At 37.8% G+C, this 25,397-nt stretch overlaps 1 protein-coding gene across 1 annotated transcript; it reads left to right on the top strand.

Annotated features, from left to right (window-relative positions):
- Window positions 1–7,528: 7,528 nt before the first annotated feature.
- On the top strand, window positions 7,529–24,547 carry LOC125524236 (achilleol B synthase-like). Its single transcript, XM_048689309.2, has 18 exons — window positions 7,529–7,807; window positions 7,911–8,102; window positions 8,543–8,632; window positions 8,749–8,934; window positions 9,557–9,641; window positions 12,510–12,676; window positions 13,283–13,471; window positions 14,438–14,551; window positions 16,359–16,481; window positions 16,568–16,687; window positions 17,173–17,271; window positions 21,105–21,161; window positions 21,764–21,810; window positions 21,906–22,049; window positions 22,136–22,313; window positions 23,738–23,812; window positions 23,925–24,008; window positions 24,145–24,547. Exons 1-18 carry the CDS (start codon window positions 7,610–7,612, stop codon window positions 24,256–24,258), a joined length of 2,262 nt encoding a protein of 753 aa, XP_048545266.1. The 5' UTR covers window positions 7,529–7,609; the 3' UTR covers window positions 24,259–24,547.
- Window positions 24,548–25,397: the final 850 nt, after the last annotated feature.

Raw genomic sequence — 25,397 nt, 5'->3', positions numbered from 1 at the left:
TTCACTTTTGCCAAAAAGTCAAAAAAAAAGCTTCTAAATAGACCAAATCAGCCTTTTGCTTCGGCTTTTGACATATACCATCATATAACAATATTGATTCATAAGCCAAAAGTCAAATAAAAAAACCCCTATTTAAGAGTTTTTGTGTGTTATTTGCCAAATTGAAAAAGCTGCAAAACCAGAAGCAAATGTCTAAACAAACATGGCCTAAGAGATGAGGGAGCAACGTGGCAGCCATGTGGGTGGCCACGTGTGTCTCTCGCTCTCTCCTGACACCACATTGCCAACTGCAACACCGATCATCAAAACAGACCAAATATCTGTAGACACTTCCGAACATGTTTGCGGACAAACAGGTGTGGACGTTATCCAACCATAAACCCCCAAATCTCTGTTTTCAGTTTTTTCTCCGATGCCCGTACTACTCAAAACTGTCAAAGATAAACAAACACAAATCTTAAGCAACAATAATTCAAATATAAATATAGCAATCCAAATATAATATTTTGAAATAAAATAGTTCAAGTTTGAATTCATCTGAGTCAGACACATGTTCTAGTTCTCCATGTGGAACACCCAAAGATGCTCAACCAGATCATTCTGTAGCTACTCATGAGTTTCTTTATGTCAAATTTGATGATGCATTTGGATAAAATCCTCAAATGTTGCCAGATAGCCCATGTTTTGAAAATCTAGACCAGGGCGAACTCCATCAACCCCATACTTCACAATCATATTGTGCATGATCACACAAGCTGGCATCACCTCCCACAAGCCGGTCGGGAGGATGGAGCAACAGACGTCGTCTTGGGGGAACGGGAACTACAATTACAACTACAAGGGGTACGCGTCGCGGCTGTCGTCGGTGAGCAAGAAGAGCTCGTCGTTGGAGGCGTGCCGGATGGCGTAGTGGAACACCACCGATTCAGACTGTGAGTAGCTACAACCTCTGTGTATGATATGTATAAACAGGATGCGTGATTAGAGACATCATCAATCCGTGCATTAGCAGTTGTGGTTAATGACGCGTGTTTGGTTGGTTGATTTTGTTGCAGTTGTGGTGCTGGAGCTGTAAGTGAAGAATAATACGTACGTACTCCCTCCGTTCAGAATTACTTGTCGCGAAAATGGATGTATCTAGAATTAAAATATGTCTAGATACATTCATTTCTGCGACAAATAATTCCAAACGGAGTGAGTACTGTTTTGCTGAAGAGGCCGGCAGCAGGAGGAGGAGGACTCAGCATTTGAGAAACTGGTGATGATTCAGCAGCCTCATCAAGCTAGCTAATTAATTAGCTAGTGTTGTTAAGTAGTTAGTTAGGGTGGGAGCTTAATTAAGCTAGTCCGATCTAGACTGATGAGCCTGACAGAGAAACAATTAATCACAAGGAAGGAGTTACAGCTGATGCTGATGCATGATGGAGCAGCAAAGCAAAGCAAGCAATGGAGTTATCAAATTAAGTCAAAAGTGTATATACATTAGCTAGTGTATATGCGTGTCTTTTTTGATTGATAAATAAGGTGTACACGCTTTACGCGATTTTTTTCTTTTGAGATATAAAGGGATGGTTACTTGGTTTATTGCAACAGGCATAGTGACCGGTAACAACGGTCTAGCACTTTTTTTACGGCCCTATTGCACCGGTTTTCATCCGGTTTTCTTCTACTAGCAAAAAGGCCCGTGCGTTGCAAGGGGAGAAAATTATATCATAATCTCCGATGTCTATGACCACATTTTGCTGCATCACCGAGATATATTATCAAAATAAATTCGTGAAATCATGAACAATTTTTTAAACTCGTGCACATATTTGAAATGGTGAACAATTTTCTAAAATCAAGAACATTTTTTTATTCATAAACATTTTATAGATTTGCAAAAAAGTATCAACATTTTTGGAATAAGCAAACATTTCTTTTACAAAACTGCAAATATTTTTTGAATCCACAAAAATTTTAATTTAAAATTCATTTTATTTTATTTTTTGAAAAAAAATTATGTCTCAAATTATTTGAAGGAAAAATAGAAAACGAAATTTTAAAAAACAGGCCGCCCGTACATGGGCCGACCCAAAAGGCCGTGCTGCGTCTTCTTCCAACACGCAGAGCGCAGTATAGGAGGTCCCTACTGCATGGGCCGGCCCAGGCAAAAGATTTCCCCGTGTAAAACGTTTTTTTATCACTTATCGGTGGCATTGGTGGGTATTATTTTGTAATTTCGGGGACAATTTTCGTGACGTACCGCCAGAAGCAATAACCCATTTATTATTAGGTATAGATATAGATTAATTAATGTAACAATTCTTCTTAATTAATAGATGAGCTAGTATTTCTCCAATGAGTAAATGGAGGCAACATGTTGCAGGTGCATCATCAGATTAGCAATGTTATCAAAGCTGCTCTCCAACAAACTAAGAGAGGGACGGAGCTACTCCAATGTGGCCACCAGTGTCTCTCGTTCTCTTGCTAGTAACTCCAATGCGGATCATCGAATGGACATCACCAAATATTCACGGACGTGTCTCCGGAGAGGGACAAGGATGGGCGTCATCCAACCGCAGACACCAAATGTTTACTTTCGTTTTTTTACCTGGATTACTCAAATTAACTAGCACAATTCTTAAGCAATGAAAAGGCAATTATTTCAATGCAACAATAATTCAAATAAAAATATTGCAATCCAAACATAAAGTTTTGAAATAAAATTGTTCGAAAGTTCAATTGTGAATTCATCTTAGCGGGCACATGTCCTAGTTCTCAATTTGAAACGCCCAAAGAAGCTCAACCAGATCATTCTGAAGTTTCTCGTGAGTTCCTCGATGTCAAATTTGATGATGCATTTGGATAAAATCCTCAAATGCCGCTAGATTCTGCCATGAAAGCTTGATAGGATCACCCACGTTTTGAAAATATAGACCATGCAGAACTCCAACACCCCCCATCCTCCACAATCATGTTGTGCATGATCACACAAGCTGTCATCATCTCCCACGATGTCTCTGGATCCTATAATTTAGCATGTCCATGAACAACTGTAAACCGTGTTTGAAGCACTCCAAATGCCCTCTCGACATCCTTTTTTGCAGATTTTTGTCTTTGGGCAAAGTGATATCTTTTGTTACCCCTTGGTTGAGAGATGGTCATGACGAAAGTTGCCCATGGAGGATAGATACCATCAGAGAGATAGTACCCCATGTCGTAGTCACGACCATTGATGGTATAGTTGCGCTCAGGAGCTTGCCCTGCACAAAACCTTGCAAACAATGGAGATTGCTGCAGCACGTTGATGTCATTGTGAGACCCAGGCAAGCCAAAGAAAGAGTGCCAAACCTAGAGGTCATGTGATGCAACTGCTTCAGAATGATGGCTGTTTTTTTTTTGCAATGATCTTGGTATTGCCCTTGTTGAGCACATGGGTATTTCCTACATTCCCAGTGCATGCAATTCATGGATTCGACCATACCTGGAAACCATCTTGCTTCTCCAATTGTCATGAGCCTTGCTATGTCTGCGGGAGTGGGTTCTCTCAACTACTCCAGTCCAAACACCTTCACTATTGTAGTAGAAAATTTACCACTGCTTCAAGGCATATGCTTTTAGACATCCAGAGGTACTCGAACCATGAATCTACGACCATGCCATAGGCAAGCATCCTCATTGCAGCCATGCACTTCTGGTAACCAGAAAAACTGATGGTTCCAATGACATACTTCTTTAGGATGAAGTAATCATCATAGGCCCCGACACCATGGTATATGCAATCAAACACTTGTCACCTTGTACAAAATCGCTGGCGAAAATAGGGCTCGAATAGTGCATCGCCGACAAATTAGTTGATACGTCTCATGTATATAATTTTCGATTGTTTCATCCTATCATAAAACCACTTTTAGATACCTTTTATATATACTTGTATTATTTTTCTGGACTAACCTAAATTCAGTGCCCAAAGCACGTTGTTGTTTTCTTCATGTTTTTGGTTTTTTACAGAAAATCGGTATCTCTGGACCTCAAAACACCGTGGTTTTTTGACATTTTTTCTAGAAGAAGAAGGAACTAGAGGGGGGGCCAGAGGCCACCTACAGACCCCACACGGCCAAGCCATGCAGCCGGTGTGGTGCTCGCGTGATGGGCTCTTCTAGAGCCCCTCAACATCGCCTTTCGTCCATCTTTTGCCTATAAATTCAATATCTCCCGAAACCCCCCGTTCCGTGAAGATCCAATCTGAAGGCCTGTTCTGGCATGCTGCCGGAGGGGGAATCCATCACCGGAGCCATCTTCATTCAACCTTACTGCCATCATGACCATGTGTTATTAGTTCCCTTAGGACCTTGGGTCCATAGAAGAATCTAGATGACATCCTATCTCCCTTGTGATTCAATACAAAGTTCTCATGAGCTGCCTCACATGATTGGGATCCATAGGATGTAATCTGTATTGTGTTTGTTGGGATTTGATGAATTATCACTTCATGATCAGATTGTTCATTGAATTATATTGAATATCTTATGGTTTTTTTACGTCATATTAAGTAGTCATATATGCTTTCCGATCTATGTGTTGTTCTTTGGCCAATTTTAATGCTAGATCTTCAGAGGAAGTTGTGTATGGTAATGGGCTCAATCTTGCGGTGATCTATATCCTAGTGATAAAAAGGGAGAAGACACGTATTGTATTGTTACTACTAAGAATAAAACATTGATTTCTTTATCACACTTGGATGCTAGTTTACTGTCTACATTATGACATCATGCTTCTTGCAATGCTCTGTTTATTATGAACTTAATACCCCGAGATGCATGCTAGATAGCGGTCTTTAGGTGGAGCATTAGTTGTAGATTTGGTTGGATGAATGGTCTACATATCACAGACATAATGCTTATACAATTGTGCCATGAATGACCAGTCATAAATATAAATATTGCAATTTAATCGCTGCCCAACTGTAATTCGTTCACCGCAACACAGTTATCTTGCTTGGAGAGATGCCTCTAGTGATGCCATGGCCCTAGGTCTATTTCCCATCACGGAAAACAACCATCATTACTTTACTCTCTCGCTGTACCATTTTATTTATTTTATCTATTTATAATTCCAACCCTACCATACAATTTACCCTTTTAAGGACAAGAAATTGACAACCTTCTTGAATCGTTGGGGACAAGTTTGTTTTGTGTATTGTGTGCAGGTAGTGATTATTAGTTGTTGCAGAGGTAATTCCTAGTGGTTCGATAAATCTTGGTTCTCAATCAATGGAAATACTTATTCCTAGGTTACATCACCAATACACTTGGGGTTGCCCAACCACTACTTCGGGAGAGCAAGCAAGATTTTCGGCGCCATTGCCAGGAAATTATCTTCAACAACTATAGGTCGTATACATTACAACTTTGCTTTCTTGTTATCTATCTTGTTTTAATCGAAAAGGAAGATATCCCCGGCCTCTGCATCAGGACGATGCATGCAGCCATATATTATTAATGAAGCAAAATCCAGCAGCCGAGCAACATTGACCAGAAATAAAGCCAAAAAATTCCTGAGGCTACATGCCTCGCGATAGTAACTCCACCAGATAGCGACTAACCCTATGTTACAAGACACATCACAAACGAAAAATAGAAAACTCCTAGGCTACGCCTTCAAGAAGGAATCGTCGGACGTGTGCCGATGATGACGAGTCCACCACAAGCTTAAACTCCAAATTCTCATCCTCAAAGCCAAGCTTCAATCCACCGCCTTCAGCAAGGACACGACCCAGGCGCACGCCGACATAGTCTGATCAGACATCTTGTGTTTCCACTAGAGTGCATAAACTCGTCATTGAAGCCGTCTGTACCATCCGCCCTTATCCGGCTACCGACGCCTCGATAGCTGGATACCTCCGGAGAAGACAAGGAAGACAACGGCGTTCCATACCGCCTGCCTCCCTCTACTGTCACACCACCTTCAATCCATCAGCAACAGGCTAAAGATGACGTCTCCGCCAGAGCCACCGTGCAGCACTTGCTTGTAGCAGGCATGACTTGACATCTCGGCATAAGACGTTGTGCATAGCATCCGCGGGCGGCGCATTGCCGGTGGCTTCACCTACCGGCAACAAGCACTGCCTGACAACTACGGAAGAGGCGCATGTGTCACCTACCGAGCCGCATCGAACCTGATTTGTTGATTGTGGGGACGTCCCATACTGCCACCAGCCTCAGACAGGCCGTCGCCACCACGATTCTAGACTCCGAGTCACCCAAACGACCCCGGAGTTTGCCGCCGTCGAAGAAGAGGGGCCACCGCCTCGATTCGGGGCACTACAGGGAGCACCCGCCGTTGCGCCAGCCGCTGTCGTCGCCCATAGAATGGCAACAGGCGCAACAATCCCACATCTAGCGCTGTAGACGCAGGAGGAAGCTCCAGCCGCCAGGCTCATCCAGCAACGTCCCTGGGAGCGGGATCCCAAGATCCACCGCCACAAGGACCCACCACCTGGCCCGTCATCCCCGGCGGAGGGGACACCGCCACCGCAATGACCAGAGCTGCTGCTCCGGGAATCAAGCACCGCCAATTGGCCACATCCCCTCCTGATCCGCCCTCCCTACGAAGCCGTCGGAGTAGCGCCGAACCGCTGGGAAAGACGAAGACCAAAGGGCGATCTCGCGCCGCCAGTCTCTCCAGACCATGGGGCTGCAGCCTAGATCCTCGCCGTTCCCATCACCGCCGGCGCCCCCAGCTTAGCCAACACATATCTTTGGGGGCGACGAGGAGGAGGAGAGGGGATGGGGGGGGGGGGTGCGGCTCGGCCGCTAGGGCTGCCCCCCCGGTGATCGTCCTGGAGGGAGCGATACGAGGAGTTATCTATCTAGTTTAGTTACTTTTTATCTATCGTTAGTTTGCTTATGTGCTTGTTAAAAAAAAAATCAAAAACCACAAAACAATTAAAAAACAACTGTACACTTTTTGTCCACTTAATCTTTTTGTGATTCCATAGCGTAGCAGGGGCATCTTGCTTGTATATATCTTATGTTGAGTATTTAAAGAAGCCATGGGGGCTGAGGAAAAATGTAGCACTTGTGAGACGCAGCTAGAGCAAGGATAAGAGCATGCAGCTCCAACAGTGCTTACATATTCGCATATGGCTAGATGCTGTATCCTATTTTCAGTAGTATCTGTGCTACTAATTAAGGAGAAATTAAAGCTGCATTCATATTGTTGTTGCCAGCATGCATGCATGCGACAGCCTGGTTCACATCTATCGCCACAGACCTATCATCATTACAACGTGAGTTACTACGGTAGAGATGAGGTTAATTTGTGGGAGCAACAAGCAGACGATCAGATTTTTGTGCCAGAAGAGGATAACGATGACGACGGTTAAGACGGAAGGTAGCTAGGGCCTAGGGCCGAATTGAAGATGGCCACCTGTCCTCTGGACCAATATTTACGTACGTGGGGCACACATGTTGGCCACCACAAATTTACTCTACTTATTAGGCGCCGGTGAGCCGATCTGAACTCAACCATATTTAAGCTATCCACCACACCATAGGAGTATACATTTTGGGTTAGCAGCTAGCTAGTCATAGTGACCAGCAGCGGCAGGGAGGGAGGGACAGAGATGTGGAGGCTCAAGGTCTCCGAGGGCGGCGGGCCGTGGTTGCGGTCGGTGAACAACTTCCTTGGCAGGGCAGTGTGGGAGTTCGACCCCGACCACGGCACGCCGGAGGAGCGCGCCGAGGTTGATAGAGTCCGCCGGGACTTCACCCAGCGCCGCTTCCACAAGAGGGAGTCACAGGATCTTCTTATGCGCATGCAGGTATACATTCATACAAACTTTTGGCTTTTTTCCCTACCGTTTGTTATGTTATGACTTATAAGAAAACTTACCATAAAATTCTCAAATTATCTATTGCATGCAGTATGCAAAAGAAAAGCATCTTCAGGGTCAGGTGGATCTTCCGGCCATCAAGCTTGTAGATATTGCACAAGTCACAGAAGAGACTGTATTAACATCATTGAGGCGAGCCCTTAGTCAACACTCTGCTCTGCAAGCACACGATGGGCATTGGCCTGGCGATTACAGTGGAATTATGTTCATTATGCCCATCTTGGTCTGTATTTTATTTTACTTACTTATCTCACTATATTTTGACTTCACTTTGTTTCATGAAATATATTTTATAGTGAGCCGGTGAATATTGCTAGCAGAAAGCAAATGCTCTATTGTTGGATGGTGAACCTGATTGTTTGTGAGATATTTTTTAGTAATTTTTTTACCCAAGTCTTTCCAACAAGTTGTATGTGTACTGCCAGAAATTCTGTAGTAAAATTTTCACTTCCTTTTGTACTGCTTAATTAAGGACTATCTAATTATAGTGCCAGTGATAATCTCCATATATACACAAGATGCATAAGATTTTTTTACCTTCAAATGTTGGCCAGTTCAGTTTAATGTTGGGTTGTCAATAATCCTGAGATAATTATCAAAAGTTGCATACTGTAGTTGGCCTGTGGACAACATTATGGTGATGGTTTTTATTTTATCTCCCAGATATTTGCTCTACATGTTACTGGAACACTCAATACCGTCCTTTCAAGAGAACATCGGCGTGAGATTTGTCGCTATATTTACAACCATCAGGCATGCAAACATCAGTTCCACTTACTTTCTAGTAATAGCCTTTATATGTGAATGCACATTACCATAACATGGTACAGAAAAACATGACGAAATTGCATTTATTGTAATCCATGTAGAATGAAGATGGTGGTTGGGGCACACAAGTGTTGGGCCCGAGCACCATGTTTGGATCATGCTTAAACTATGTTACCTTGAGGCTTCTTGATGAGGTGGACAATGAAGCCTTGATCAAGGGGCGTGCTTGGATTCTATTGCATGGAAGTGCCGCTGCAATACCACAATGGGGAAAGATATGGCTCTCGGTATGCCACTGAAAGACAAACAATCTAGTGTATGACATATATCTACGCATGCATGTGTGAAAATAAACCAGGCTCTGTGGGGCATGGGTTCTTTAAAAAAAACTGGCAACTTCCTTACTTATCATGAAGGGATTTTTTTCAAAACCATTTACATGTTAAGTCTGACTTTTTCCCTAATTATCTTGAACAAACTTAATGTGCAGTTTAAAATTTAAACTTAATGCCTTTTGCATGAACTTTCTATCTAGGAACTAGATTGTTATTAAATAAGCAAACCTGTTAAAATTCATCAAAATCATGATATTGATGGTATTTTTTTTCTAGCTAATAGTTTTCCTCAAAATTCAAATGTCTTTCCACGACTGCTTATTTTTTGTATGTTAATTACGAGAATAACTTTCTTGAAAATATAAGAATAATTATTTATCTTTGTTTTAATTAGTGGAAGCTTTCCGAGTGAAATAGTTTAGCTTCTTAGTTTCTAGGGTATGTTAGTCTCAACCCTAAAATTACCAAATGTTGTGGGCCAAACTTGTTGTTGTAGTTGTCAATTTTACCTTGAAACCATTATTTCTTGGCCAAGGAGGGGTTAATGCAAGTGATCCATATTTTGTAAATGAAGGTGGTCGGTCTGTATGAATGGTCTGGAAATAATTCGATCATTCCTGAACTATGGCTTGTCCCACATTTTCTTCCAATTCATCCAGGTACTAGTTTCTTTTGTGTGAGTAAATATTATTGAATCCTCAACATATGTAATTCCCTTCATGACAAAAATGTATATTGAATTGCCAAATTTATTCTTACTATCTCAATTGTCTCTATGTTTTCCCTACATGCGTGCACCAGTCAACTTTCTCCAGTTTCTCCTTGTCTTACTGTCTACATTGAATACACATTTTTTTATTTCCTACATGACCATATTGACATTTCCATGCACTCATGTGTTGGCTATTAATTATGTCGCTGATTTTAATTAAATTTTATGAAGTTAAAGATATGCGAAAAATACTTGTTCAAAGTTGCTTTTTGGGTAAATTTATAGTTACTTGGAAAATACTTCAATAGACCCAGACTTCATTGCATCCATTATATTAAATGGACATTGGTATTTGGGACTATGTCATGGAGATTTCACGGCAATACACATTTCTAAGAGGTTTGGTATGCTCGGGGAACAAGATTCACACGATGGGTTATACCCAGGTTTGGGCTCTCTGTCTAAGAGGTAATACCCTATTCCTGCCGAGTGTTGCTTCTTCCTTGTAGGAGGTGTTTAGTAAAGGTGTGAATGGTCAGATTGCCAACTCGCCATGCCTTATAGAATAAGTTAGGCATGGTTAGAAGCTACAACGCCCGGCTAAATTAATGCCCACATTGAGTGCCGATTTTTTTTCTGCTACTACTTATTACATGCCTGGATTGCTTAGTGGAGCCATTTCACATGCCGACTAAATTGCTTGGATAGCTTCCTGCCGACTAGGCTTTGTGCATTCGTCCTAGCTATATAAGTCATGTTATGGCCTTGGGCCTTTCCCATCCTTCTAGACCTGTTCCATCTCAAGAGCTTGCCCGATTGGGATCCCCTCATCAGATTCCACGTGTTAAAAACATACTAAGGATTTGGGGAGCTCCTACATCGCTCATGGGGCAGCCCCAATAGCGGCAGCGCGCACCCTCCCCACCCCCGTGCCCTAATGGCCCGACCCATGCGCGGCGGTGCTCCCCTTTTTTCATTGCATTTTTTACTTTCTCTTTTTATTTTCAATTTTTATTTTATTCTATATTAAAACAATTCAGGATTAGTTCTAAAACATTAAGACATTTTGAATTGTGAATTGGCAAAAAAAGTTCTTGAATTCACAAAATATTTTGAATTCAAAAGAATGAACATATTTTGAATTTTAAGGAAAAAATTATGAGCAGTTTTTCATAATGCAGAATTTTTTTTATATTCATAAATAAAATTTTAATTTAGTGAACATTTGTTGAGTTTTATGAACAAAACTTGTATTCAAAAACATTTTTTTGAGAAAAAATGGATGAACAAATTTTGATTTCAATGAACATTTTCTTAAAAACTATGAACAAATTTTTAATTCGATGAACATTTTTGCAATTCGATGAACAAATTTTGACTTTTGATGAACATTTTTTAAATCCGATGAATAAAAAATGCATTCGATGTACATTTTTTGAAATTGTTGAACAAGTTTTTTACATTGATGCACATTTTTTGAATTCCATGAACAAAAAACAGGTTCACGAATTTAAAAAGAAAATTCGCAAAAAAGTGAAAAGTATAAAGTACATAATTTCAAAAAAAATGTTCATGATTTTAAAAAACTATTCACAATTTCAAAAAATGTTCATGAATTTTAAAAAACATATCCGCAAAATAAAAACAAAAAATAAAAAAACAGGAAAAAAACCATGAATTTAAAAGATTTTACTAATTGAAAAAATAAAAAGGAAAACTGAAAAAGAAACGAAAAATGAACAAGAAACAAAAAATAAAGATAGAAAAATAAAAAAACTGAAAGAAGAAAAAAAACAGAAAAAGCTGGTTCGAGGAAGGTTCTAGAACCTTCCCAAAACCGGTTGGGGGAGAATCCGCTAATGGGCCGGCCCAGAGAAACTCCAACGCTCGTGAGGGGTATGCGCTACTGCGCTAGACAGTGACCTATGCGTCGTATAGGGTTCACCAAGGATTTGGACTTAACTGAGTGCAATTCAACAAAATGCAATTATATATGTGATTGATATTATTGACACGTCACATGTAACTTCGTGCATTTTTGGGATCATTTTATGACCACTTAATTTGCTTAAGTCATAGCAAAATAGCATCCTGCTATAGGGGATAGTTGGCCCCCCTCCTCGGCCACCATATGACAAATATTCCTTATTGAATACATACCAGCGAAAAGCTATGCAGTCACGTGAATCTCTGGGATTGTGTCGACGGTGGATGCAGGAGGGACATCTACCCCCACCCCACAGCAAATCTGGAGTGACATACTGAGTGTACGTTGATATCATGTGTACGACTGATGATAGTTCTATAATAAGTAGGGAAAATTTTGTTTTTGCCACTCTAGATTTTGCCAATTTTTCTTATGCCACTCTAGATTTTGACATTTCACTTTTGGCACTGTTAGTTTTTGATAATTATCACAATTGCCATTCTGTGGCGAAAGAAAATTAATTTTATTTCATTTTTGCCACTCTTAGCTATTGTCAGTTATCACATTGCCACTCTGGAAATTTTGCTTTTGCCGCGGGAATGGCAATTGTGATAATTTTCAAAAACTAAGAGTGGCAAAAGTCAAAATCTAGAGTGGCATAAGGAAAATTGGCAAAATCTAGAGTGGCAAAAACAAAATTTTCCCTAATAAGTAACATGAGTTGCCAGTTTGTTTTGAAACTATAATTCTGGAGTGCTAAGTTTTGTTGTCTATGTGGATGAAAGGTAATGAATCAAGAACCATTCAGTAATCAGCATCTTCGACAATGCATTTAGTTGTTGCTTTTACGATCATTTTTCTTATTCAGGTGAACTTTCTCTTCCATAGGACGATTCTGGTGCTTTTGTCGGTTAATGTATATGCCAATGTCTTATCTTTATGGTAAAAAATTTGTTGGCCCAATTACACCAACAATATGGGCAATAAGAGAGGAGCTCTATAGCATACCATACCATGAGGTCGATTGGAATAAAGCACGTGATACTTGTGCCAAGGTTCGTTTTAGTAAGATTTCTAGCTGAAAATGTAACCCTTATTTTGGAAGAAAATATATTAGTAAGTTATTTTTTGAGAACATATGGTGATGTAGAGTGCAAACCACATGCATAATTTGTTTATTATGTATGCCATCTCACACTTAGTAGTAATAATAACTACGCATGTGTAAATTTTACGTTCTATATGACATACTATCATTTAGTTGTGTATGCGCTCATTGCTTACAAAATTAGAACAACATTGAATATCTCAAATTGTGTTTAGTTTTGCTTTGTAAATTATAAGTTTATATATGTATTACATGTTTATGTTCATTTTGATTTAAATTGCTTACACTTGTCACATGTGCATGGTCGTATGACACAAACGTAAAGTAACTATAGAGAAATATGAGTGATTGCGAAAACTGTAGAAGAAGCATCACATAATTGGTGAAATAGATGATTAAAGCTTAGATAAGGTGACTGCCGATGCAAGTAAGATGGGGAAATTATAATTATATACTAAGTATAAATCCTTCTTGTTTTCCTTAAATTGAAATTATCAAGTAATTAACTTATGTGTCTAAATATATGTTCTTAATTGCATTTCTTTGCATGCAGGAAGACCTTCGCTATCCACGGTCATTGCTACAAAACGTTATTTGGACATGTCTTACTAAATTTGTAGAACCAGTGTTGAATAGTTGGCCGGTTAACAAGTTAAGAGATAAAGCATTGAAAAACCTCATGAAACATATCCACTATGAAGATGAAAGTACAAAATATATCGATATATGTCCGATTAACAAGGTAGGCTTGATTCTTAGTATGTGCAAAAATAATAAGGGAAAATTTTGTTTTTTCCACTCTAGATTTTGCCAATTTTCCTTATGCCATTCTAGATTTTGACATTTCACTTTTTCCACTCTTAACTTTTGACAATTATCACAATTTCCATTCCGTGGCAAAAGCGCAATAATTTTATTTCATTTTTGCCACTCTTAGCTTTTGAAATGTATCACAATTGCCACTTTGAAAATTTTGCTATTGCCACGGGAATGGCAATTGTGATAATTGTGTGGCAAAAATAAAATGTCAAAATCTAGAGTAGCATAAGGAAAATTGGCAAAATCTAGAGTGGCAAAGACAAAATTTTCCCAAATAATAATGGATGGCTTTTGCTACTTTTGCAAGAAAAAATGTCGAAGGTCAGACCCAATTTGTTTCCAAACGACCAAACTTTATGTTTGGGATTAGACTTGTGCTAAATGGAACTGATATGTAGACATTATGCATGATCCTCAAGGTTTTGCCTATCTATATGTAATTTTCCCAACCTATGTATTCTAGATAATATTAATGGTAAAACCTCATAGCCAATATTATCTTGACTACAACTTTGTTGACTAGAGGAACTATGAATCACTCAGAGGAATAAATGTTTTATTGTATTCATTATGCATATATTTTGTGTAATAACATTGGTGCTTATGCAAATTACACTTGTTTCTTCTTTTCTACATGTATTATATTAAATATATGCATACAAAAGGAAGAGCATCATGACAAATGTTTAGTATTGTTAAATGGTGTATGTTTAGAACCAGACAATCAAAATAGTCCCAATCCCCCAAATCCATTCATTGCCACTGTCAAGTTCATGTGTTAACATCATATTTGTCATTTTACCATCTAAATGATTTATTTGCCATTTTCTTGCAATTTATCACATAATCTAATTAATTTGAATACACATTCATTTTTTTGTTTCTCTAGGCACTACATATGATTTGTTGTTGGGTCGACGATCCAAATTCAGATGCTTTGAAGTTACATATTCCAAGGATCTATGATTATTTATGGCTGGCAGAAGATGGCATGAAAGCACAGGTAACACTTTCATGTCATGGTTTTACCCCACTACTTTGCTTCATTCCATTTTTATAGTTCAGAATGGTCGAGGACCAATTTGTGTAAACCTTGGCTTAAAAGATCAGGTACTTCATCCTGTTAAACCAACTACTACTGGCAGATTGTTTGTTTATGACTTTTGTGTTTCTAGACTATTATCTTACCATCGAAACCAAAATTATAAATATTCTTTCCTTTTTATAGTTTTTTGTTCTATCGAATTTGTTTTTCACAAACCTCCACGAATGTCATGCCATCCCAAAAAATGCACGCATGTGAAACACATCAATGTTTTTTTGCCGAAAATTTCAGATTTATTTACTATTTTTTAGATTTTACTGTTCCATCGGGTGCGTGTGAGCTCGTGCTCACAAACTCTATTTCCGTTTATGAGATAGTTTTGTTGTGATACATCATCTCGTCGGGGCCATCACAGAGAAGATGGGGTTCATTGTTTTTTATTGAATGGGCATGATTTATGAGTGAGGGCTTTTGTCGGGCGACCTCCATGGAGGTGGTTATTTTGAAAAATTCAATAATTACATTTTGGAGTTTCAGAAAAATCTGAAAAAAAAATTCTACACATTCATATGGATGTATTCTACATGTGTATAAAATCTGACAACGAAATACATTATGGTGAGAGCTACACAAAAAAGAGAAAAACCTGCATTTCTAATAGTGAACAGTGTTCGCACTGTTCATCAGTCTGAAAAACATGATTTGTCTTTTTTGTGTAGCTCTCATCATAATGCATTTCATCTTAAAAATTTACACATATGTAGAATACATCCATGTTAACATGTATGATTTTTCCAGAATTTTTTGAAACTTTAAAATATGTTTTTTGATTTTTTTTAAATACCCACCTCCATGGAGGACGACCGCCGTTGGCATTTTTGCGCATGATTTATATGATATATAAAACTTGCACTTTTATAAGTAGTGGATAAGGAGATAAACGGACAATTAACAGGCAGTGCAGTGGTGAGAGAGACATAGAGACCAAAGCCTCCTCTAGATCCCCCGAAGCTGGCCCCTCCCCTTTGTTCCCTGATGTTTCATCGGTGTTGAGCTTCAAAGGTCCCTTCCATATACTAACAATAGGTTTAGTTTATTCAAATAAAACCAATGATGACCCTGGTTTCTTCTTGCCGCCTTCCCTCTAGTTTTTACTTGCGGTTGGATGACGAGAAAATGATGCTAAGGAAGGTGTGGGACTGGGGTTGTTTCCTGTAAAGGAGAGGGGAGGCAACATGAGCGAGGATTATGTGTGTACGTTTTTTGTTGTTTCTGTGTGGATCATCCCCTTTATTGGCTGGCACGGATTCGGCCCATTTTGATTCGATTTGATTTTCCAAATAAAGTCAATGTTGAAAGAAAATGAAATCCAAATAAAATGCAAATTCCACTAAAAAATTCTGGTAAATTTTCTGAAAATCAAATTAGACAAGAGGAATCCAATAAAATTACAAAAATACAAACATAGGAAAGAAAATTCATTTCATCCTTTTAGGCAAATTAATTCCAAAATATTTGATATTATTTATGAAACTCCACATAAATCTATTTATTGATACATGCAACTGGCTCGCAACATCCTTTCTTCAATTTTTGAATCCATGAAAATGGGGATGTTACATTGTTTTATATGCTTATTTGTTTTTGTTGATATTTTCCTTGTATTTGATGTGAGAGATTCTTTATGTACACATGTGAAATTCAAGTGTTCTATGAAGATACAAGTGTATTGTACACACCAAATTTTCCTAACTGTTTATGACAGGTATATGATGGTTGTCAAAGTTGGGAGACATCTTTTATTGTCCAAGCATATTACTCAACAAACCTTATTAATGAGTACGGTCCAACACTTCAGAAAGCCCATGAATTTATTCAAAATTCACAGGTTTAATATTCTATATCTCCCAACCTTACATATTATAAATAAAACAATATTGGCATAGTAATTTGACATCAACTTATTACTTACAGGTTCTTGAGAACCATCCTGACAGCCAAGCTTATTACCGCCATAGATCCAAAGGTTCATGGACACTTTCAACAGCAGATAATGGTTGGTCCGTATCGGATTGTACTGCAGAAGCACTTAAGGTCATGACAAGTTATTTGTGATATTCTCTTAATCTAGAAAAATGGGAATGTTCTTTCGTGGAAAGCCCAAACATTAAGTGCAGTACTCTTTAATATGTCTTCATAAAAATCACATCGACGATTTTCTAGATTCCAAACATTGATTTAATTAACTTAACTACGTGCATTGGCAACGATTTTGCCTTACACAATAGAATGGTGAATGATTCCAAAATTTGCCAAGAAGCTAATGAATGTGTATAGAAAAATAGAATCAAGACTATTATACATAACAAATACAACACATCTTGATTTGTATTTTTTGTATTATATATACATTATAAAATTCTTACACCAAAATTTGCAAGTGCACTTGTGTCATTATGTCATTAAATTTTGTAAAATTTCTCCATAATTTTGAAGTGTACAAATGCCCTAACTTTTGCCATGTAGATAAGTCACTAATTGCATAACATAATTTTATTAAAAAATTATTATCTGTTTAGGCATTATTGTTGTTGTCAAAGATCTCGCCTAATCTGGTGGGGGGTCCAATAAAAGGAGAAAGGTTGTATGATGCAGTGGATTGCTTAATTTCTTTCATGGTATGACTCTAACTTGAATATTGTTTCATGTCCTCATATTTAATTTTCTCAATTTTTTGAGGTACTTTGTCTAAATGACAAATAATCCAATCCACATGTATCATCTCGTCTATCGTCATGCCTATAGCTAAAGGCGTTGCATGGTCCTCTCTAGAGAGTCAAGGTTAACATGAAAAACGTACCAAAGATACATCTAAAGTTCAAAATCATAGAAATGCAGTGTCACCAGTAGATAGTACCCCCGATGGCAATAAATGTGTGTGAGTAGTGTAGATCATAATTTATAGCTAATGACTAAACTATATTGTGGTTCACCAAAATAATGCGGGGGATGGGGCATCATTTGGATCACTGTGCTTTGAAATTGTTGATTTGGGTCCTTGGAGTACATTAAGCGAGTTACCTAATGTCCTGACCAATCATAAATATGCAAGCATGCTCACATGGCGTTCAATTTCTTGAAACCCCGTTTACAAAAGAGGGAAACGTTGGCAACAATAGAGATGGGCTCTGTTTTACTATCCATTGCTGATGACTAGGGTATCTTACCAATTTACGTGAGATCTCAAATTGTGAGGAGCGGTGGGAAATATATATGAACTCACCCGTCATGTATAGCCTCCTCCAAGTCTTACGATGTAGGCCATGAATATTATTATTAATATTGCATTTTTTTGGTCTTGAACTTGAGACCTCTTAGCTCTAGTGGTGGTGCCAGAGGTTAAGAACTATGGGTTCAAATGCTCTAAAATCTCCCAAAAACATCATAACTTGTGGCAAATATGAATAAGATTTTGTTTGTTATAGATAAATATAAGGTGCGAGCTGAACCTACAACTAACAGATAGAATTGCCATTTCATGGCTCTAGCACCATATTGAATGGCATACATAATCAAGCTCACCCAGAACAAGCTTATGAGGATAGGTTGGCCTTATATTTCAACTAGTTCCTCCTACTCCTCCTTATATTTAAGATTGGGTTACAACTAATTATTTTGTTCTCTTTGGTAACTAGCAGTGTGACCTGCGCATTTGCGCAGCTAGATTTAATACATATTTTAATATTTAATTTTATTTCTTATGAAGATATTGGATTAAGTATCAGTAGAATATGACCGACATACATGCTTTTCAAAACACAACCACGATGTTGTGAACATGTATTTATAGTACGGTAAACTAAACAGTGTCGTACAACATGGCAAGCATTGTAAAAGCAATCTCACTCTAATTTACGGTGACAAAATATAAATATTCTCTCTCCCTCATTGCTGGTTCGATTTCTATGTCCCTCCATATTATTTTTCTGCATATGTCTCTGGTAATTTTCTTAACATTTATCTTCCTACCACAATGAAAATGTCTTTATTATATAGTTGACATGGCTTGTTTCATACAACTTTATTTTGCTAAAACATCCGCTTAGTTACTCTCTTCATAACTTCACTTTTGAACTATGTGCACATGGTTTTGGCTTTTCACTCACCCATACAGAGAAATTTAATTATGAGCAAGTAAGTGGTCCTAGCATATTTGTGTGGAGTGGATGTATAAACTAATTGTAACGCTATATATAAAGTATTTTCTAACCTTAGCTGTGTGTTCTAAAACAGATAACTATTATGTGAGTTGGTTTGCCGCCACATGTGGAGTAATGCAAAAAAGCTTTATATGTACATTTCAAGAAAATATGATTTTTTTTGTTAAATTAGGAAAGCACGATTAAAATTTATTATACATCTCCTAATTATATCCGGAAATTGGTGAAGATTTGACATATGAAAACTAAAAAAACAAAGATATTAAGGCTCTATATTTTGTAATTAAAAAATGAATATTTACCCTAATCACTACATTTGTGTATTCCTCACCTTCTCACCCATCGGTATATATGTTTTGACCATTTTTTCATGAATTTTTTCCTATACTTTAAAATCAGAACATTGATAATTTGTGCTAGAATGTTGATATCAGCTCCATCCTCCTCTTTGACACATACTATATTGCGGTCATATTTTTCGTATGCTAATATTTCTCTTTTGCAAGTTCTCTCCATATATAGCTTGTTATTTGCGATATTTTCCATGTTGTTCTGCATTGTGTATTTTTAAATCATACTCTCTGTCCCAAAATTCTTGTCTTAGATTTGTCTAAATACGGATGTATCAAGTCACGTTTCAGTATTAGATACATCCGTATCTAGACGAATCTAAGACAAGAATTTTGGGACAGAGTGAGTACTTAAAATGTGTTTTTGTTTGAAACCTTTTTCTTACCAAAACATCTCTATCACACAATGAATTATCTAAGCACTGATGTCTCATACAATCATGGCTAATCCTTGTGGCACCTTATTTTGTGAATTATATATGTGAAATATGGATGTAGTTTCTATCCATGTGACTATGGATAAAATAAAAGGTACTCCTTATTTTTACATACGTATTTTAGTGGCATATCTTATGTGGGCCCAAGTACATTTAAGTTATGCATGAACACTGATTTTTTATATGTGCAAACATACAGTATTATATGTATGTGTATGTGGCCTAGGAGGACATGAATTTTTTATACAGTCCTAGGACACGACTTCTTTCTCTATACAGTCCAAGGAGAACACGGCTTTTTTTTCCAGTCCAAGGAGGACACGCTTTTGGATTACTGTGTAGCTGTGTTGGTGCATGATTGTTTTTTTTCTAAACTAAAAAGAACTACCCTATAAGCCTTTTTTTTGCGGGGAGAAAACATTCCATTACTTAAGCAATAACAGTTTTACAATCATCGGTAATGATAACGCTAATCTCCTGGGGAGCATTTGCAAGCCAACATCCGTACGTCTGATTCTGCCCTATAAGCCTTTTGATCGTGAACTTCCTCATAAGCGGTTCAGGTCTGACCCGTCCTCTTTTTCTTATCATGTCTGATTCTGCCAGCATCCGTACGTGCATACACATATCATGAAACTCATCTCTTCTTTCCAAAAAAAATTCCATGCACCTTTTACATGTCGGTCCAACATAACTTTCAGTATGTAACGTAATATCTTTTAATCTCAGTCGTAAGTATTATAGATCGACGATCTAAATTATTTTATCTTACTGGGAAGATTGTGGTGTCCTGTTTGTCTCTTGTCTTAATAATATAACAGATGCTAGGTTGGCTTGGCCTATGTTCGACTAGGATCCTCAATGGCTGCTAAACCAATGCCATGCCTTTTTTGGTCCTGGACCCATTTTCCAAGCCGACACACCTGAATATTGCTTCATACTATTTTAATTCATTCGATGTTAGGACAAAACAAAAGGTACACGTATGGGCATTAATTATCTCAAACATCACATGGGTAGAAGTGTGTTGTGGTGGAACAGTTAGAATGGTAGCAACAATATGGATTCATCACATTTTTGTTTCCAATATTGGTGTTCTATTGTTTTCATCATGAGTTGTTGACAAAATATTGGGGATCCAATGGCACAAACAAGTATTAGTTGCAAAACGTTTCTAAACTCTCTCCCTTGGATTTTTTTTCACATTTAGCACTCCAATTTTGGTGATGAATAATTTATAAATGATAAAGAGTTCATCAACTACATAAGATACATTTATATGTATCATCATCATTACTTTAAATCATTATTCTTTACAGAAATTGTTGTAGTTTTCTGCTCCATAAAGTTTATATGCCATCTTAAAAAAAATCATCGTCCTCTTTTTACCTTACTTGTTCTACTTTTTTTGTAATGCTTACTATGTTCTATGTGTTATCTTTAAATAATTTAACCTTGCACTTCACATGAATGATTATTGATAATACGCTTGTCTCCTTTGAAGAACAAAGATGGTACCTTTTCTACATACGAGTGTAAGAGAACTACTTCATTGATTGAGGTGAGTATTTGGTAGTTCTACGTCTCTTATATGGAAAACCAAGTGCACCAATTCAATGCGGACTCTATTTTAATTGCATGTAACCAGCTTATAAAAAATAGTACTCGACCAGTTCAAATCAAGACGACAGTTTCAATTTGCAAATTCAGAATGAAAATTCAAATGTAACCAGCACTCGGCCAGAATTACTGTCAATTTAAATTTTAAAAACTAGCCAATAGATAGCCCGCTACAGCCCACTTTACCACACTTGCGAATCGGCTAGTTCTGAATAGTATTTATTTATCACCCCAATGATAACTAGTTGTACAACAATAAACGGTTAATATCCTTGGATGACAGAAGTAGGAATGGGGTCCAGTTTATGCAATAGGTACCATGTATGTTAATGCTCGAACCCAATTAGCACATAAATATTATAAAAAAATAAACTACAACATTATCTAATAGTTCAAACTGGGGAATAAATTTTAATTTCTAGCATTTTCTCATTGGTTATTCCTCTTGTCTAGCGATTGTATATCTATTCAGAATGTCCAAATGATATTGTTGTCTTAACATGTTTTGCTTGACCAGACAATAACTTTTTTTATTTGTAATAGGTTCTCAACCCTTCAGAGACTTTTCTGAATATTATGGTTGATTATCCGTAAGGAGGAAAACATCTTGCTTGCAGAAAATATCATTTATTCTATTTTCCTTCATATACTTGGAGCTAATTCACCTTCTTAAATCAATTGATAGATCTGTCGAATGCACATCATCGGTGGTTCAAGCCTTGATTATGTTTAGAGAAATTTACCCGGGATACCGCGAAGAAGAGATAGGAAAATGCATAAAAAATGCTTCCATGTTTATTGAGAATAGTCAACGAAAGGACGGCTCATGGTATCTAAAATATTTTGTTTGTTGGTGTCAATTATTTAAACTTTCAATATTGGTAGTCAATAATTGAATTATTTCTTATCTAATAGGTATGGCACCTGGGGTATATGTTTCACTTATGGAACATTCTTTGCTGTAAAAGGTTTAATAGCTTCTGGAAGAACTTATGAAAATAGTTCCTTCATACGCAATGCATGCAACTTTCTATTATCAAAGCAGCTAAGTACAGGTGGATGGGGAGAGACTTATCTTTCTAGTGAAATTGAGGTAATTGTTCTTGAGCAAGATTTTGAGATGCTATCTGTAATGCACGTAACCCTGGACCGTTATTAGGGTTTGATAAGGTCATGCTTGGTTTGTAATTTTTTTTAGCTTGAGCAAGCTTTTGAGATGCTATCCGCCTATCCCCGAGCAAGCTTTCGAGATGCTATCATTAGCACAAACTCAATAGCCCCAAATAGTTTAGAAATTTGAACCATACATTGGAAATTCATAGGAATAGACTATGTTGCGCAACCCTGATCCCACTAAACTAGCGTCCTAGGTCTGTTAGAATTGCAAGGCGAACTATAGAGCAACACAACCTTAGATCTCCCCCCCCCCCGTCCGTATAATTTATGCTCTCTACTCCACAGCCATGTTTGTTCATAGCATCTCGATATTTGCTAAGTTTCAGTTTCTGGCCAAACATTTGTTGAATGAGCCTGCTTTCGTTGCAACAGGCTAGATTTCTGGTCAAATACATATGATATATCGACATGTATATCATATGATATACCGCTGGCGTGTAGGTTTTAGAAAATAAAAGGTCCATTGATGGCATGCTGCCCAAATCAATGATTGCTTAGCTGCAGGTTTTAGAAAACAGAAAGCGGCAAATCCTGGCCTGTTAATAATTTCCATGTTGTAGCTATAACCTCCTATGTTTTGGATCAAATCCTTTTATCTAAGAAAATGCAATAAGTATGAACATGCCCAAGCAGGCAACAACCGAGGGAAACAAAAAGAACCAAGTGGTACGATCGCACCATGAAAAAGAGCCTCATGGCACAATCGAGCTGAGTAGCTGCTGCTAGCAGTCCATCTTTTGATCACCTCCAACAGTGCTGAAAGCGCACATTCAGTCTATACTGAAACCATTATCCCTTTTCGAACCCCGATAAAGTGGGACCGGCTAGGGGTTCACCTAGGGATTAACTAGCCGTGTTTTCAATCCCGACTTGTTTCATCATGTTTATCTTGTATAATTTATTTTCTTGTAACTACTGGTTGTATATGGCCTACTCATTCATCCCACAACTCCTATCTCTTAGACAAATTCCTATTTCAACATATAATAATATTACTCATTATTCGTCTATAATCAATGAAAAACAGTTATCCCTTATTATGTTGTCACGTGAACATAGCAATTAGTCATGTCAGTTGATGTGATGGACTTGGAAGTGAAATTGTGACAAAATACGTTTGTCCTCATTTTTTGTCGATGCTGCTCTTAGCTTACCGGTGAATGTTTTACACTAAAGCCCTTGTTGTGCAAGCTACCAACTTGAGTCCTTTGATTGAATAATTAATTATGTGCATAATGATAAGCCATTTAAGATTTGCATAATTGAAATGACATATCGTGAGTTCTGATTATGGAAAATCTTAATGAATTTAATGATGGTTTCCACTCAAATATTTTACAGTCTTATGTGGATGCTGCTAGTCCTCATGCAGTCAACACTGCTTGGGCAATGTTAGCTTTAATTTATGCTGGGCAGGTATGTTTTCTTCATGGTTCATTTGAATTGACTCTGGGCTGCTAATATATGATTAACTTTAAACTATTCTGGCATCCACATGTTATTTTCGTATCACGGTCATTCTATTCAGGTTGAGCGAGATCCCACACCACTATATCATGCTGCAAAAGAATTGATCAATATGCAACTAGACACAGGCGAGTTTCCCCAGCAAGTAAGCATTGAACTTTTGAGGCTACATTAATAGTTTATTGTTCCTGCTTAGGATCATAACTAGCAAATGCTTAGGATCTTAGGAAATGTCTGTTACTGCTTCCTAAAGGAATCTGAAGTTTCACCTTTGGTGGCAGGAACACATTGGATGCTTCAACTGCTCCTTTTACTACAATTACGGCAACTACAGCAATCTATTCCCCATCTGGGCTCTTGGGGAGTTCCGTCGTCGACTGCGTGAGAAGAACTGAATCCACTGAACATGATCTGCCTACATCTATGAATCCTTGCGCTTGCCTTCCAGAGTTAATTATGCAGTACGCTGATTGCTGAAATAATACTTGAGTACTGAATACTACAGCGTACTAACTCTGGAGAAAACTCAATAATATCTTATATTCCAATAATATCCAATGTATGCAGGAATTTTCATGTGATGGAGCTGTGGTATGTAATAATACTCTGGAAAACAATGTATGCAGGAAGTGTATTCATTCAAATAATATCTTATATTCCAATAATATCCAATGGTTTGTGGAATGTACTAGTATTAGTTGAGGGTACGTTGTATATTTATTTTCGTACAGTGTTAACAGCTAGAGGAAGAAACACAAACTCAGCATGCAATGCCTAATGTGGAATGCAGCCTTTATGGACTGAGATGAGTCGATGCATATCACTCAATAAATCTGCAAGCAATCACTGTTACTGTATGAAAGAATTCAGTGAATGAGATTTTGTTCGAGTATGTCAAAGATTCATGGACTGAATCTGCTTCTTACAAAAATATAGAGTCTTCACACTTATGGGCCATACATGTCTTTTTGGCACCGGAGAGGAGAGTCGGTGGACGAAACAGAGCATGCAGCAAAAAACAGAGGAGGATCCCCTTTTATTTTTCCTTTTGCTTCATCCTGCCAAAAAGCATGCAGCAACAAGATTAACTACTAACAGTACAACTGCGTACATCACGTGATATAAAGTGAAGTACATCTGATCTGTTCAAACCAACAACTGACAAGAAACAGAGCATATACAGCACTAAGGGGTACCAAACAGAGGGCAACCAAAAAAGTGGAAGCGTAGACCAAATAATGCTGAAGAATAGCTTCTTAATAAATTTGCAAGGTTCCCGCAAAAAAATTAAATTAAATTAAATTTGCAAGGTGTTTTCTTCAGCTCATATGCAAAGTGGTCTACATTTTCGATCTGCAAGGTGTTTGCCTTCAGAGTGTGAGTGACATATGGGAGTCACCAGTCCTCGATAAATGAAGGTAGCCAGTATACACCCAACCAACTGTATGTGTTTGCTCTGAAGATCAGATTGCACTTCAGGTTATCTTCAGAGGAAACATGTATGTTCTGAATAATACTTGGAAGCAATCCAGAC

The sequence above is a fragment of the Triticum urartu genome, chromosome 7A, assembly GCF_056163025.1.
Source record: "Triticum urartu cultivar PI428250 chromosome 7A, HENAU_Tu73, whole genome shotgun sequence".
Classification (NCBI taxonomy): Eukaryota; Viridiplantae; Streptophyta; class Magnoliopsida; order Poales; family Poaceae; genus Triticum; species Triticum urartu.
Note: the sequence above shows the minus strand (reverse complement) of the source record. Positions and strands in the feature narration are given on the sequence as shown.